The 16,084-nt window shown below is 45.0% G+C and overlaps 1 protein-coding gene across 3 annotated transcripts; it reads right to left on the reverse strand.

Annotated features, from left to right (window-relative positions):
* Positions 1–902: 902 nt before the first annotated feature.
* TRNAU1AP (tRNA selenocysteine 1 associated protein 1) lies at positions 903–14,760 on the reverse strand. Of its 3 annotated transcripts, none has more exons than XM_055000051.1 (10): positions 14,544–14,760; positions 12,371–12,468; positions 10,605–10,704; positions 9,576–9,628; positions 8,696–8,827; positions 8,016–8,135; positions 4,942–5,104; positions 3,646–3,679; positions 1,427–1,471; positions 903–1,394 (listed from the first exon to the last, which is right to left on the reverse strand). In XM_055000051.1, the coding sequence occupies exons 1-10, from the start codon at positions 14,568–14,570 to the stop codon at positions 1,306–1,308; spliced, it is 861 nt and encodes a 286-aa protein (XP_054856026.1). In that variant the 5' UTR covers positions 14,571–14,760; the 3' UTR covers positions 903–1,305. The 3 variants fall into 3 exon arrangements, with proteins under 3 accessions (XP_054856026.1, XP_054856027.1, XP_054856025.1); XM_055000052.1 differs by having other exon boundaries at positions 903–1,427; positions 1,460–1,489; XM_055000050.1 differs by having other exon boundaries at positions 1,427–1,489.
* Between the last annotated feature and the right edge of the window lie 1,324 nt (positions 14,761–16,084).

Genomic DNA, 16,084 nt, shown 5'->3' on the forward strand with positions numbered 1-16,084 from the left:
ATGGTCCAAAGCTCAGCCTGTAAATGGCCGTTTCTGCAAAGGACAGATTTAAATGCACACATCAATTTGGAAAGCAGCCAGAAAGATGTACATGGAGATGAGGTGGAGAAGTCTGGGGTGGCCATGGCTCAGTGACAGAGCACTTACTCTGCCTGCTGAAGGACCCAGCCGATGCCAAAAAAGAATCTCAGGTCCTGTTCGGTAACGGCCTCCCCCTACCTGGAACCCTGGGCAGATGCTGCAGTCAGCATAGTCACTTCTGTGCCAGACAGACTAAAAAACAACTTCCTGTGTTGCAGGAAGGGCTATGAACTCAGTGATGGATGCAGTGCATGATGTCCCCAGGCTTGACAACCTGATATCTTCAGGATGAGGGATGCCCATTCTCAGCGCAAGGCCCTGGAAAATGTAACCAGTGTGGTGTGCTGGCTAGTGTGTCAGACTGGAATCTGGAGACCCAGATTCAAACCCCCACTCCGCTACAGAAGCTCCCTTGGTGACCTTGAGCCAGTCACACACATTCAGCCTGAAACTACCTTCAGAGGGTTATTGTAATGATAAAGCGGAGGAGGAGAGAACAATAAGTCACTTTGGGTCCCCATTGGGGAAAAAATCAGGACTTAAGTGAAGTAAACAGTCTAAGCAGATAATACTGAGCTAGACAGACCAGGAAGTGGATACAGTTTAAGGCAGCTTCTTATATATCTATCATCATTGACTGAAAGCCACCCACCCCTACATTGTAAAAAGGATCCTCCCCTCCAGCACGGTCTTGATGTGTAAAAGCGTCAAACAGACTAATAGCAGAGATGGCGAAGTTTGAACCCAGGGCATGTCCTCGTATCACCTCCTTCGCCTCATAACCTCATCAGGACAACAGGAGGATACCACATCATCCTACCTACAGTGGAAAAGATAATTTTTTTATTGTACACCAAAGTAAAAGTTTTCCCACGCCATACTTTCCCCCCATTTCTCTTAAAGTTTATAAATTACAACTCCGACAAGTATTAATAATCTGCTCTGAGTCAAAAAAATTTAAAAAACCAAAACAGCCCCCCCCCAAAAAAAACTAAGTGTCTTCAGTTCTAAATCTCCATCATGAATAAAAGTGTGACTGCAATGCTCCTCTGCCACTCGCCATGTACAGGAAGTGCCACGGGCCTTCCTCTGTACTACTCTCGAGCCAGGGATCCAGAGGAAAGGGAGGCCAACCCTTTTGCAGCGGCTGGTTCTGTGCACTTGGCAGAAGCCCAGGGAACGCTGACTTGTTGCTTGGAGACGACGCACCCGCAATGCGGACCCTTATACGGCTTGGATCTCCGAAGAGACACTGTCCAAAGGCTGCCATTGACATTCTATTAAGGCATCATAAAGTTCTTCGCTCTGTTCCATAAACTGTTTGTTGGCTTCACTCACGTCCATCTAAACTGTTTGTTGGCTTCACTCACGTCCATCTGGGGCATCGGGTCTGAAAATGGAAGGAAGCCTACATGAGTGAATCTCAGGTGGACACAAACAGCAACCTCAATTCAACAACTCTAGAGAGAGATTCAAAACTGTAGAGTCAGTTTAGTGTTGTGGTTAATAGTGGCAGGACTCTAATCTGGAGAGCTGGGTTTGATTCCCCACTCCTCCGCTTGAAGCCAGCTTGGGCGACCTTGGGTCAATCACAGCTTCTCGGAGCTCTCTCAGCCTCACCCACCTCAAACGGTGATTGTCCTGAGGATAATAACAACACACTTTTGTAAACCACTCTGACTGGTTGTTTAATTGTCCTGAGGAGTGGTATATAAATCAAAAGTTGTTGTTGTTAATAATAAAATACAATTTATTTACTTATGTACTTCATTTATACTTTGTCTTTCTACCCAAAGCGGCTTCTGTCATTCTCAGTTTTATCCTCACAACAACCCTGTGAGGTAGGCTAGGTGGAGAGGGTGTGAGTGGCTCAAGATCACTTGGCAAGCTCCCACGACAGGGGGGGGGATCAGAATCTGGGTCTCCAAGATCTTAGTCCAACATGCTAATCACTACATGCTGGCTCTTTAAAGCAACCTGACCACCAATTGTTACGGAGGTATTCCCACGCCTTTTTTTTAGATTTCCTAAGTAAGATGTGTTGCCCAAACCATGAGCAGGATGCTTGCAGCACACCAGACATCACTGACTTTGACAGCAGTTCACATGGTGGTGGGGGCAGGAGTTCAGTGGAACTTTTGTTCCTACAAAGAGATGCCTGCCATCAAATCAAACTTTGGAAATTAAGTAAAAGACACCGAATGCTAGTGTGTGTCACATTTCTGTGATCTCAATGTTAGGCATTACAGATTACAGACCCTGACCCTTCTCCCCACTGACAGAGCCATCCTAAGTAGAGTTGCACCCTTCTAAGACAACTGAATTCAATGGGCTTAGAAGGGTTGCAACTATGCTTACAATTACCGGTGTGCAGCCCGAAAATATTCGGGTTTCCGAATATTCCGAAAAAAATTCGGAAATAGCATAATTCCGAAGCAGCAAACCAGTTCGGAATTATGCTATTTTACTCGCTTCAGTATGCTCCGTAAATATTCAGAGCATACTGAAGGGGGGGGCAACTCCCTCACCCGCACCTCCCACCCACCTGGGGCAACCTCTACACGCCCCCGTAACCCCTCCACCCCCCCAGCAACCCCTCCACCCGTTTACCTGGTTGGAGGGAGAGCAAGAGGGACATCAGCTGGGCGGCGGGGTTGCTGTGGCCGTGGCGGCGGCAGCGGGGGCCTGGAGCCCTATGCCGCTGCACCACCTCCTGAGGTGCAGGCTTAAGCCTGCAATCCCCACCACCTCCGTTCGCCTGGCAATGTCAGGGACAAGGAGCTCCTTGTCCCCGACATCGCCAGGCGAACAGAGCCCGGAGAGAGGGGGGGGGGGTTGCAGGCTTAAGCCTGCAGTCCCCGTTGCCTCCGTTTGCCAGGCAATGTCAGGGCTGAGAAGCTCCTTGGCCCCGACATTGGCGGGCGAACAGAGAGCCCGGCGGGGGGATGCAGGCTTATGCCTGCATCCCCGCCACCTCCTTTGTCTGCCGGTGTTGGGGCCGAGGAGTTTCCTGGCTCCGACAGTGCCTGCACTCAGCCGCTCGTTGGGGGAAGCCCTCAACGAGCGGCTGATTCAGGGGTTTAAATGCCCCTTTCCTTGCTGCTCGCAGCAGCACGGAAACGGGCATTTAAACCCCGAAGCTTCCTGAAGCATTACAAATGCTTCAGGAAGCTTTGCTTTGGGGTTTCCGAATCAGGGGCCAGTTTCGGAAATCCCTAAGCTTTCTGGATTGGGTCCGATTCGGGTATTTTACCCAAATTGGATTCCCAAAGCGCACACCCCTACTTACAATGGTACTGTGAGTGTGTGAAGCCTGCCCGGGGGTGGGGGGCACCAAATGTGGCTGAGGACTGAACATAACCAGGGGGCATTCCAGAGGAATCCCTAGGTGCACCAAGCTTCCCCCCCCCCCTCATTATGCCTCATTTATTCACCAACAGGACAGTATTTCTATCATATTCTGCTGCACTAGAATGTCTCTGGAGTGCGCCATGCTACCTATAGGAGTTAGCAGATGGAAGCCAACTGCTACTTCTAATGCAGAATCAAAATAAGTAAACCTACCTTCTAATGCATCTTCACCAACCTCTTCATAGGTCTGCAAGAATGAGAATTACAAAGTGGTGAAGGAATCAGAAGATACAGACATACCACCTCTATATGGCATATTAGGTATACTAAGAATCTTTATGGAACTTGCAGAAATGGTTACCATTACAGGAAAAACATTAAGGAGGCCCTTTTCCACTAAGCAAGAAGACTCCCTCTGTCAGAAGGGTGCCTACTATTATCCAACCCACACATCAGGCCTTTATTCCTATGAATGATCTCCAAGGTAGATCCATACATATTATTTTATAATGTGTATTTAAATGGTATGGGTTGACTGCCCAGTTTTTGGGGGGAGAACAGACAGAATGCAATTTTCTATACCACACTTCAAACCAATGGTCTTTCATGCAATACGACTACTACAATTTCAAAAGCAGCCTGAACCATCATCAGAAATGAATTAACAGCAACAGGAAAGACAGCTTCACATCTACAAAGAGTATTCACACAAATAATAACATTTGATTTATATACCGCCCTTCAGGACAACTTAATGCCCACTCAGAGCGGTTTACAAAGTATGTCTTTATTATTATCATGACAAAGTATGTCATTATTATCCCCACAACAAAACACCCTGTGAGGTGGGTGGGGCTGAGAGACCTCCAGAGAGCTGTGACTAGCCCAAGGTCACCCAGCTGGCTTCAAGTGGAGGAGTGGGGAATCAAACCCGGCTCTCCAGATTAGAGTCCCGCGCTCATAACCACTACACCAAACTGGCTCTCAATCGTTTCAGAGTAGCTGCTGTATTAGTTTATTAAATATACTTTTATCCCACTCAGGGAGGTGAATGTAGTTCGGTGTTTCTCCATTTTACCTGCAGCACAGGAGAAGGTAGCAGGCACGACTTGTGCCCATCATTGCCTCCAGGAGCTGCACAGTCACCAACTGAATTGAAGGCAAATCCCTGAGATGCAGCCAGCGCTGCTGGGGCTTGGCTTGCGCCGAGCATGTCTGGCCAAGTACTACCTTCATTTTTCTTCCTGTTATGTTTGTGAGCACTTGGGGTCTACCCCTGCTCTTGCCTAAGTTTCTGTGGACCAGAGTCCACATCTTCAGATTCATGCAGAGAGGGATACAGATATCTGATGAAGCGGCTCCAGTCCACAGAAGCCCTCACTAGAGTAAACCTTGCCAGCTTTGCAGGTACAGCAAGGCTCCTACGTATTCCTTCTTAACTGTAACTCTTTTTAATGTTTTATCAATATCTAGGCTGGCATGCTGCAAATGTGCTTCGCTCCATCTCACCTGCATGGTGCTTTGTGTATAGCCGTACTGTGGATAGCTGTAACTATAACTGCCCGTGTTCTGGTCGTACCCCCATTGGGCGTAATAGTTCTGATATTGCTGGTAGTATTGGTTGTAGTTATAGCTGTACATCTGATTGTATTCGACAGTCTTCAGCCGGTTACTTTGGGAAGAAAAAGAAGAAGAAGTTACAAACTGACCGGAATGCGTATGGGAAGAAGGAGGGAAAGGCACAGAGAAGCAGTCTATTTAATCCACAACAAAATCCTGGGTTTGATGTCGGAATGAGTTTTTTTAAAAAACATTTAGCTCTGTCATTACTGATTTTGCATAAAAGTCATGGCCAGCCCTCCAGCTGTTTCTTCCCTCCATCCTTTGGCCATCCTGGCACTTAGCTTGGTTTCCTTGCCAACTTCCTACCAGAAACATACCCTCTCCCTGTTCTTCTGTCTTGTATGACAAGACAGAAGAACATTCTACGAAGTTTTCCTCCACCATGGCCCCTTGGCTTCCACCACCATTTCCCTTTCTCCATCTAGTTTTTATTACCAGGAATTAGGGTATACCAATGAAATTAATTGATAGCAGTTTGTAGTCTAAGGAAACCGTGTAAGACTAATGTGGCGTAGTGGTTCGTGTGTCAGATTAAGATGTGGGTTCCAAGTTCTGGGATAAATATGTCCTAGACAGATAATGTACGGCATTCACTGCTGTAAGAGGTGTTGAGAGCTAATGTCTTAGTTGGCTTAAAGGGGGACTGGACAAATCCACAGAGGATGTGTCTATCAGAGCAGCTGTTATGCAACCTCCACATTCAGAGGTAGTACCATTCAGAATAAAAACTGTTGTTGTGGGTGGGGGAGGATAGGAAAAGACAGCTGAGGAAGGTCTTGATAGTCCAAATATGGTGATGATCTTCTTGGGGACACCAGATAAGGAGAGGATGCTGGAGAAAATGAACCTTTGGTCTGATTCAGCAGGATTCTTATTACCTGTCCTTTTGGGGGCCACACCCATCCTGCCCCGAAAAGAGTACCCTTCCTACCTTTCTTTGCCCCCCTCCATAGCTGTTCTTGCCTCTTGGCCAAACTGAACCTCCACATGCCTTCCAGAAAAATCAATCTTTTTTTTAAACCCTCTTCCCAGCGTAACTGTTCATGGGGTAATTGCTAGAACAAAACTGCAGCAGGGCCGTTACAAAATACAAAGAATATATAGCCCAGAGAATAATAACATTGACCTTAACTGATGGGCAGATCCACGTGGGAGCAAGCGGCCCTTTTAAACGCCCTGTTCCCAGGATGAGGCTTTATAGCTAAGAATCTACACTTTATTTATATGTTACATTTTTATCTCTGCCCTTCCAAGGAGATCAGGGTATTAAACATGAGTTAATTACTCCCCCTCCCCACCTTTCTCCCCAATGGAGACCCAAGGTGGCTTACATCATTCTCCTCACCTCCATTTTATCTTCACAACAATCTTGTGAAGTAGTTTAGGCCGAGAGAGAATGACAGGCCCTGGGTCACCCCACTGCGTTTCCATGGCACGATCTCCCAAATCCTAGAGCGGCATTGTAATCACTACACTGCATTGGTTGTCTCTTGAACCATTGGCAACTATTACAGTAAGCACCTGTGCTCTTCCTACAGCATTACAGCATCTCACCCCACCAGCCTTGTGAAAGGAGAAAGAGGAATTTGCCAGGAGGGCATTAGCAGTTTTTAAGCCCAGTATTGTATTTATAAAAAAAAAAAAAAAGATTTGTGGCGATTTTCTGCATGGAGCGCAGGCAATCGATGCAGTCTCCTTCACTGATTTCTGTACCAGAGATCCTGTGGGACTGATGAGGGTTCTTCGTAGTGCCTGGCCCCAAAACAACATCTGTTGCTTTAACTGCTTCAGGGCAGCAAAAAGGCTCCTTAACAATTCCCCTGGAGCAGCAGTGGTACGTTTCCTGGCCCTAGTTAATTGTGCTTCATAATAAGCCAGGCAAGTTCTGCCTGCTACAGCAATAGAATGATCTGCAACACAGCAGAGGAAAGCGTTCCTGTCGCTGAACAACAGTTTTCTGCCCTGGAAGTATTAAAGCAACTGACATGATCTCCCGAGAACTAGGCTGGCAATCCGACACAAAAGGCAAGACTCGAAGGCTGTGTTCACACACAATAAACCAAAGCTTATACACTGCAGATTTCTCACATTCCAATCCACTGTGATATCCCGACACAGAATCACTGTTTGTTGGCTGCCGCCAAGATGGCATTTCAAAGGAGAGCTGGTAACCGGTTTGTTAACCATAATTTGTACAAACTGATTTGTTGGGACATACAAATCCCACATAACACAGTTTAATTAATTTATTTAGATATCGACACCCTGGCTTTTCTCCACCATGGGGATGGACCCAAAGCATTCTCCTCTTCTCCATTCTGTCCTCACAACGATCCTGTGAGACAGCTTGGGCTGAAGGAGAGGGAGAGCAACTGACCAAGGTCACCCAGCAACTTTCCGGGGTAGAAGGGGGAATTGAACCTGCGTCTCCTGGCTCCTAGTCTGAAACTCTAACCACAACGCGCAGGGCCCTGACAAAGAGCACTGCCCCTAGCCACAGAGATAGCTGTATATCGGGGATGCCCTCTCTCCTGTTAAGAGGGAAGAGGAGGCAAGAACCGGCAAACTGGGATTTATGCACAAATTGTGGTTTATTTTTATTCTGTGCCAGACAAGCTGCATCAAGAACAGCTTATTAGGGTGTCTGGATGCAGATTAGTGCTAAACAGTTTTCCTAAGCTTCAGGGACATTCTGCCATCTTTCCAAAAAGTTTTCCTCTCTCTGCTCCTTGTTCTTTTAAATAATGACACTCAATTTCAGCACAAATTGCTGAAGTTTATCGATTATTAAAATTGAAAGGAGTCCAGTAGCACCTTTAAGACTAACTTTACTGTAGCATAAGCTTTCGAGAATCACAGTTCTCTTCGTCAGATACGTCAATGATTAAAGACATCTGTATCCCCCCATTCCAAAAAGAATGTCTGAAGCAGCCATACGCTTAAGGTTAATGTCAACTTACGCTTTTGGTATGGCAACGCTCAAGCGTATTGGTTTGGAACCAAGACCCACGGCCCCCTGGCACTCCACCAGCGCTCTTTTCTGTTCCAATTCATCTGAGAATTTCACAAAACCATAGCCCCTAGTCAAAAGTCAGAAACAGTACATTAAAGAAACAGTAAGAAAGCCCCCTTTAAAAGAAGGTATCTATCCTTTCCCCATTCCAGATGGCTGACCTGTTAAAACCTTATTCCTGGCACATTCCTTAAAAAGATAAATAAAAAGAGGACCCACACTGGGTAGTTAAGAATTCAGCTAGGTGGATTAAGGAGGAGAGACTCTGTAGTGAAGCAGACTTCAAGCTTAGCCCTGGGAAAGTGGTGTCATGTTAAAGTTGAATGAGGGGGGGATAGAAAAGAAAGAGTGATGGAGACTAGGACTCAGGCCCACTATATCCAGAGGGCAGCTTGTGTAACCTTCCGGGAGATCTGCAGAAGCCAGTGATATCTAATTTACTATGTTTCTCTCTCTCTCCACATACACAAACACACAAATATGGATTCTACCACTGCTGCAAACTAAAGTTGCATCTTCCTAGATCTCATTTTTCTTTGCTACCTTGTAAAAGAAACAAAAAAAGCCTCCCCCTCTCCTCCCCACAGCAGCTCATACAATTATCAGGTGCAAAAGTAGAATGCTTACTTGGAAACACCTGTCTGGTCCACAACAACCTTGCCACCCCTGCACGATGGGTACACTTTCACAAAGAATTCATATATCATCCCATCATCCACATCTGGGGAAAGATCTCCCACAAACAGCGAATATTCTGGGCTAAAGAAAGAAGGAATAAATTTCAGAGAATTGTAATCACAGACAGTGTGGAGAAAGCCTGGTGTCAATTAGTGAAACGGTGCGCAACTTGAAAGGGTAAGTTCCCTGTGCCCCACTGAATCAGCACTGTACATGTGTGCAGCTTACAGAAAAACTTGCAAGTTTACAGAAAAAATCTGCAAGTTTGGTCATATTTGATTTGGCTTCCAAGTTAGCAATGCACTCCGGAAACTCTTGCTGCAACACCCAGCCTCCCACCAAAGGTTTACTTGCAAAGTAACAGGCAGCACCACACTTCTGGTAACCACTTTAATGCTCATAATGAAAAATTGTGCAGTTGTTAGATGTTGGAACGAAAACGGGGAGACTTCAGTTTAAGCCCCCGCTCACTTATGTATCTTTGTGCGTGACCTTGCGCCTGTTACTCTCTCCATCTAACCTACCTCACAGCATTGCTATAAGGATAAAACAGGCTGAGGGAATTATCCTTAACTAAAAGGAAGAGTAGGGTTTTTTCCCCAGATTTACCTTCAAGAAAAAAAGAAAAGGTATTTTCTTAAATTCACATACAAGTTTCAGATATGTACAACAAAACTTTTTTCTATATAACCTTTTTTTGTGGCGGGGGATTATCTTACATTCACAGTAGTTTTCCTTAGGGGTAAAAATTATGCATACTACCCTGAACTCCGGAAAAGCAGGATAAAGATATAATGTAGAGGCAGACAGATAATATCATTCAGCTTACCTGTTATCTGGTTGCTTTCCATATGTTGCGTAATTTAATTTAAATCGCTTTGTCTGAAACAGGAAAAAAAACAGAAACTGATAGAGATGTCAGCCCCCGCCCCAAGACATTTTTATAATATCATATATCAAATATGGATCAAAAGGTAAAATATACAACTAAATTTAAAAGTCCAAATGCAAATTAAAACCACATCAAATCCAAAAACTAAAGGGTTTTATCTTTCTACCTGTTTTCTGATCTAGGATACATTTTATGGATTTTGTAAGGGTGCTTAATGGCTGTTATACACCATTTTTATGCCCCTTACTGGTTTTGTTTTTACACTGCTTAATTATGATTTTGTGGTACCAGACTGGGGTCTGAGAGACCTAGGTTCAAATCCCCACTCTGCCATGAAAGTTTGCTGGATGACCTAGAGCCATTCATACCCTCTCAGACTCACCTAACTCACAGGGTTGCTATGTTAAAAGGAGTGCAGATTTCCTATTTAAAGCCTTGTAACCCTCCACCCCAGGATAGGGAGGAATCATGGTCAAATACTTTCTATTCTATGACAATTAAACTAAAATTGTTTAATGCTATTTTAACATAAGGAAACATCCTGGAAGCCTGGAGAGAAACAACAGGCTGAATCCCATCAACAATTTCTGTGCATGAAAGGGTTTCCATACACAGAGGCACAACTTTCCTGCCTCCGCCCTCATGCTGCTCCTAGGGGGTCCCTCAGCCCTCATGAGTTTGAATTACTTATAGCTCACACTTTATCCAGTATATGATCATTTAGGACACCTGCTAATTGTGGGTAGGGCAAGATTTTCACCTAATGGGAGTTTCAAGGTTCCTAAATTTTATTTGAAAGCAACTGCTCTGGCTACCTGTCAGAACAAAGATTCATCAGTTTCCTTTCTAGATCATTCACGCCATCCCAAATCCATGCAAATATGATCCTATACGGAGTTCAACAGTACTTGCTCCCCAGTGCGTACAGGATTAGTGCCCCAAGCTTCCATTATTTAATGTACTTACAGGTGTGGCACCAGGAAGAGGTTTGCCGTTGATTTTATGTAAACACTTTTCAGCAGTGGCTAGATCAGCAAATTCCACAAAGCAATAGCCTGCTGGAATCCTGGAAACAGAGAAACATCTTGTAAGATTCAGGCTTAGAATTGACTTACGTAGCAAAAGTTATAGTTGATATTTGCAGAGGTTAAGGCAATCTTCATTGTATTTATTATGTTGTGTTTATTGCATTGTTCTCTAATTTTGTAATCTAGTTTTATTATATTGTTTACTGTATGTGTAATATGTTTCAGTGCATTGTTCTCAAACCTTGTAATCCTGCTTTACTGTCTACATTTAATGCAATGCTCTTTAATTTTGTTGGCTGGATATATTATACAGTTCTCACTGTATTGTTTTCAGCTATAATCCACATTGAATCAGCGAGAAATGGAGACTATAAATGAACTAAAATAAACAGAATACTCTCGTTGCAAATAATGTACCCAAGGGGGAGAGAATGGGGTCAATTTACTTTAGAAATTACCCAAACTCATAGCCCTCTTTTTCTCCCCACAACAAATGATGGGGCTCAGAATGGGTCTGAAATCATTTTATCATCATGTTGGTTGTATTCAGAGACCAACACAATCCAGTGTTCGTTGTTTTGCCTTATTCAGGTGTCACAACAAATTGCAGTTTTGTAACAAACCAGAAAGCCTTCCATTTCCATGCCATACACCATAGAGAGAACACTGGTGAGCCTCAGGACTTCTGGTCTTATCATCATCATGAACAAAAGACTCTTGGATCCTGCTTTTCAATTTGCTGAAAGCTCCAGTATCATTGAGGAATCTTCCAAAAGAAGTACATTTCTTTTGCCACCCAGAACCCCTTTGCAATGCTCTCTATATAATCATGGAAGGAAAAGCATCAAGATATTCTGTAAGGAACTGTAGACCAAGGTTCTCCAATGTGGAGTCCATGGGCACTCACTAGTACTTCCCCTGGCACCTGCCAAGCTTTTCAGAATGTGGGCGGGGCCACTGTAAGGCAGGGCTTGCTACCGACTCCCCTCATTCAAATGAAGGTGCTTTCCATTTCTGAAATAGCAGCTGCAGCCAGAGGAAGATTAGGAGGCCCAGGAAGCACTTAGGCTGTCCTTAATCAGTGTGTGGCTCTATTCCCCCTTCTCTTTCTCTTTTCTTCACATCCCTTTGGACTTTACTTCATTTCTTATTCCCCATCAGAGATTCTTTAGCAAAGCAAGGAGGCAGGTATTGCATTTGGTTCAACCTCCTACAGCACACATTTTGTGTTTGGCTCTGCCTCCTGTGCCCATCTCTGGGGAGGAGTGCTTACTGCCGTCTCCTCTCAAAATTCCAAAAGGTGCCCCACAGGCTCAAAAAGGCTGGAAACGCTGTTGTTTACAATACAGACTACATATACTAAAAGTAAGTTACTCAATCTACGAGGGGACGTCCATGAAGCCAATAAAAACCATGCAGCAGCTTGGAGAGATGCTAATAACAGTTAATTAGAAGATCTGCTAGCACTCCGTAAACTTGCATTGGCATTAACATTTGTTTCACAAGAGCACTGCCAATCACCACTCCTTAAAATGTGGAGACAAGAAGCTCTTGATGAATATTTGTGGATCCACAGAATTGTACCTATATAAGTATTGCATATATTTCATCCCCACCCCTCCGAACATTTTTACTTCAGCAGTTCTGGAAAACATTGCATCTCTAATTAAGTGACTGACAAATACAACAGAAAGAAATCATTACCCTGTCAATCTATTCCGAATTATTTTGACGCTCAGAACCAGCTCCCCCATAGTGGCGAAAGCTCTTGAAATGAAGTTCTCATCCATATATGGCTCCAGCTAAAGAAAAATAAAATAAAATGAAACAGGGAAAGGTAACAGGACCAAGGAGGGGAAGATGTACAGTTACAACAGCTAGGCTTCATTCAAAAGTGATTAGTAGTTGGTGCTAAACCTTCAGGCACCATGGTCTATAAAGCACGCATGAGTACGCCTGCTGAAGTTTGACACTCTGAGGATGACTGGTAAGGCAGGGCAGAAAAGTTGGATGAACTACAGAGGTTTGGCACTCCCAATCACCACAATGTGGCTGCAGGGTAAGTAGAAAAGAGAAAATGGAGCCGTAATGTAAAGCACAAGCAATTTCTATGGTTTCTGGGAAAATGAGAATTCACATGTCACACCAATAAATAAATTACTGGGTATTATGGCCAACAGTGAAATCCTATGCACAGCTACTCCAATCTAAGCCCACTGAAACCAACTCTGCAACTCCGTTTTGCCCTCCTAACAACCGTGAGGTAAGCCAAGATGGGTGAGAGCATGACTGGCCCAATATTACCCAGTGATGTTCATGGCTGACTGAACCTGACTTTCCCAGATCCTAGTCCAACTTTCTGACAACTAGGTAACACTTGTGTTTCTGGACCAGATCAAAATTTCCATTAAAAGTTCCCTTTCTCCCCCACTAGCCAAGTAGATGCTTCCAAAAAGTTCATAACAGAGAATAATTCCAGACATGTCCTTGTGTTCATCTGCAGCAGAAGAAACAAACATGAGGTCAGGGGCACCTTAAAGACTAACAAAATTAAATTCCAGCATAAGCTTCCATAAGTCAGAGCTCACTTCTTCAGGTAAGTGAAGAATACACTTATAGAATCACTGGGGTGGAAAGGACCTCCAGGGTCATCTAGTCCACCCCCCTGCATGGTTCAGGAAATTCAAACTACACCCCCCCACACACACACAGTGACCCCTGCTCCAGGCCCAGATGGCAAAGCACCGTCTGGATCCCTATCCAAACTAGCCTAAGGGTGTAGCACTCGTAGCATATACATTTGTACTCGGTACCACTCCAGTGGTACCTTAAAGACCAATCAGACTTTCAAGGTATAAGCCCTTCTTTGGTGGTATCTTCAGGGTATAAGCTTTTGATTTTCAGTGTATAAGCTGAAGGGAAGAAGGGAGTTAAAACTTCCCTTCTTCAGTGGTATCTTCAAGGTATAATTTTTTGAGGGTCAAAGTTCCCTTCTTCAGTGGCATCTTCAGGGTATAAGCTTTCAAGAGTAAAAATGTCCTTCCAATACCAAGAGAGCTTTGACTCTCGAAAACTTCTACCCTGCAAATCTTGTTGTTCTCTAAGGTACAACACTGGACTCAGATCTCGCTGCTCTACTTCAGACCAACACGGCCACCTACCTAAACGATATTTACACTTAACATGAAAGTGGGAGAACAGGAGGGGGGAACGGACATTAAAGTGGCCAGTAAATAACTAAAATAGAAAAGAGTCCAGTAGCACCTTTAAGACTAACCAACTGTACTGTAGCATAAGCTTTTGAGAATTACAGTTCTCTTCGTCAGAACTGTGATTCTCGAAAGCTTATGCTACAGTACAGTTGGTTAGTCCTAAAGGTGCGACTGGACTCTTTTCTATTTTGCTACTACAGACTAACACGGCTAACTCCTCTGGATCAGTAAATAACCATAAGCGACACACGCATCTGACCAAGCGAACTTTGACTGCCAAATGCACATGTTGCTGGAATTTTTTTTTTTTTGCTAGTCCGTTTCATTCAATAAAGGAGGAAAGAATCCTGCAGGCGTGTGCCTGAAAAGATAAAACAAGGTCAAGGGAGGAAAGCATCAGTCCTCCCCCAGCACAGTGCCCAACACCCGGAAGGTAGACTGCCCCTACACCGGGAGGCTCCGCTCCCCAACTCATAACATCAGGCTGGCCCTCAAGCCCTCCCTCCGAAGCCATGTTGTGGCGGGGAATCCCGTTAGCCAGCTCACTCGAAGGAGAAAGCGAGCGCGACCCCCGACTGACCCCCTCACCCCAGAGCAAGAAGCCCCCAGCCCTGCCGTGCGTGTGTGTCGGGGGTCCCCCCGCCGCCTCCCTCGGCCTCACTCACGTCGCCCATCCACAGGCTGGCGGCCATGCTGCTCCCGCGGGCCCAGGGCGGCGAAGGGAGGGAGCGGGGCGACGGGGAAGCCTCCCTGCTCAGCCCCGCCGCCGCCTCTTCCGCCTCGTCCTCGCGGGGCCCTCCAGCGCCGCGGCCCCCTCGGGCTCCCTTGCGAGGCCGGCGCTTCCCCGCCGGACGGAGCGAGGGAAGGAGAAGGTGGCGTCGGCTGTGGGTAGGCCTCGACGGCGTCCACAGCGACCCCGGCCTGTGCGGAGGAGCAATGGCAGCTTGAGGGAAAGGCGAGGGGGAGAAAGGCGGGAAAAAAGAGACAAAAATGACAGGAGAGAAAGGAAAGGATGAGAAACTGACAGGAGAGGAGGAAAAACGAGGCGCTCCGCCTTTGGCAGCCCTGCTGCCTTGAGGCTCTCTACTTTACCGGCTTTGAGGCGCCAGGCCAAAATGTGTCTTTTTATCCAAGCGTTTAATTAGGGTTTAAAAAAAACTTTCCAGAGATTATATTTCATGCAATTCTAAACAGATTCATCATCATCATCATCATCATCATCATCAATTTATTAGTCCGCCTTTCTCGCTGAGATCCCAGGCAGATCTCACGGTGCAACTGAAAATACAATTTAAATAAACAGCTAGGACATTCACTGAGCAAAGTACAATAATGAGCAACTGTTAGGATATGCAGGGAAACAGATACAATAGGGAATAGTAGCAGAAAAATTTTAAACAAGCATAAAGAGATGAAATCTATCTGAAACAAAGCATAACTTATTTCCGCTTTTCTACACCCATTGACTTCAATGGGCTTAGACTGGAGTAACTGTTTAGGATTGCACTGAAAATCATGTTGTAAGTTACAGACCTACAGGGCAATCCTATGGAGAGTTACTCCAGCTTAAGTCCATTGACTTCAACGGGCTTAGGCTGAAATAATTCACTATAGGATTCTACTGTTGTCCTGAGCCTTGGATGATTGCCATAAATTATTAGGACTTTTCATTGTTGCTGTTCCTGGTTTGCCCTTGAAAAGATCAGTTATCGACATGGACAGTTCCCTGCACAGCTAACAGATATTTATATGATCAAAATGAATTTTGTTTTCAACAGATTCTTTCTCTGTCTTAATACTGTTAGACTACGGAGGAACTGGTTTGCAGCGTAGAAAAAGCCATGGCAGACCCGCTGAGCAGAAGTCAGAGAGGTTTGGAATGATTGCTCACTTCCTCAAAAGAAAACCATGTGCTGAGAATCTGTTTCCAATTACAGTGTATGATGAAATGCCTTAAACTTTTCTCAACTTTCTCCCCCCACCCCCTCTGGTTTATGACAAGAATAATAGTTTGATGGGCCATATAACTGCCAGAATTTTTTGGTTCCTGTGTTTACAAATGACCAGAGACTTGGCATTGTTTTTGGTAGCAGAGTTGCTCCTTCCATTTGTTATTTTCTCCGCCCTTTAGGGAGAGTATTAAAAACAGTGGAGAAAGTTGGTCATCTGCTAACTTCCTTAGTCATTTGATGCCCCAGTTCATTGC

The sequence above is a fragment of the Eublepharis macularius genome, chromosome 15 (genome assembly GCF_028583425.1).
Source record: "Eublepharis macularius isolate TG4126 chromosome 15, MPM_Emac_v1.0, whole genome shotgun sequence".
Classification (NCBI taxonomy): Eukaryota; Metazoa; Chordata; class Lepidosauria; order Squamata; family Eublepharidae; genus Eublepharis; species Eublepharis macularius.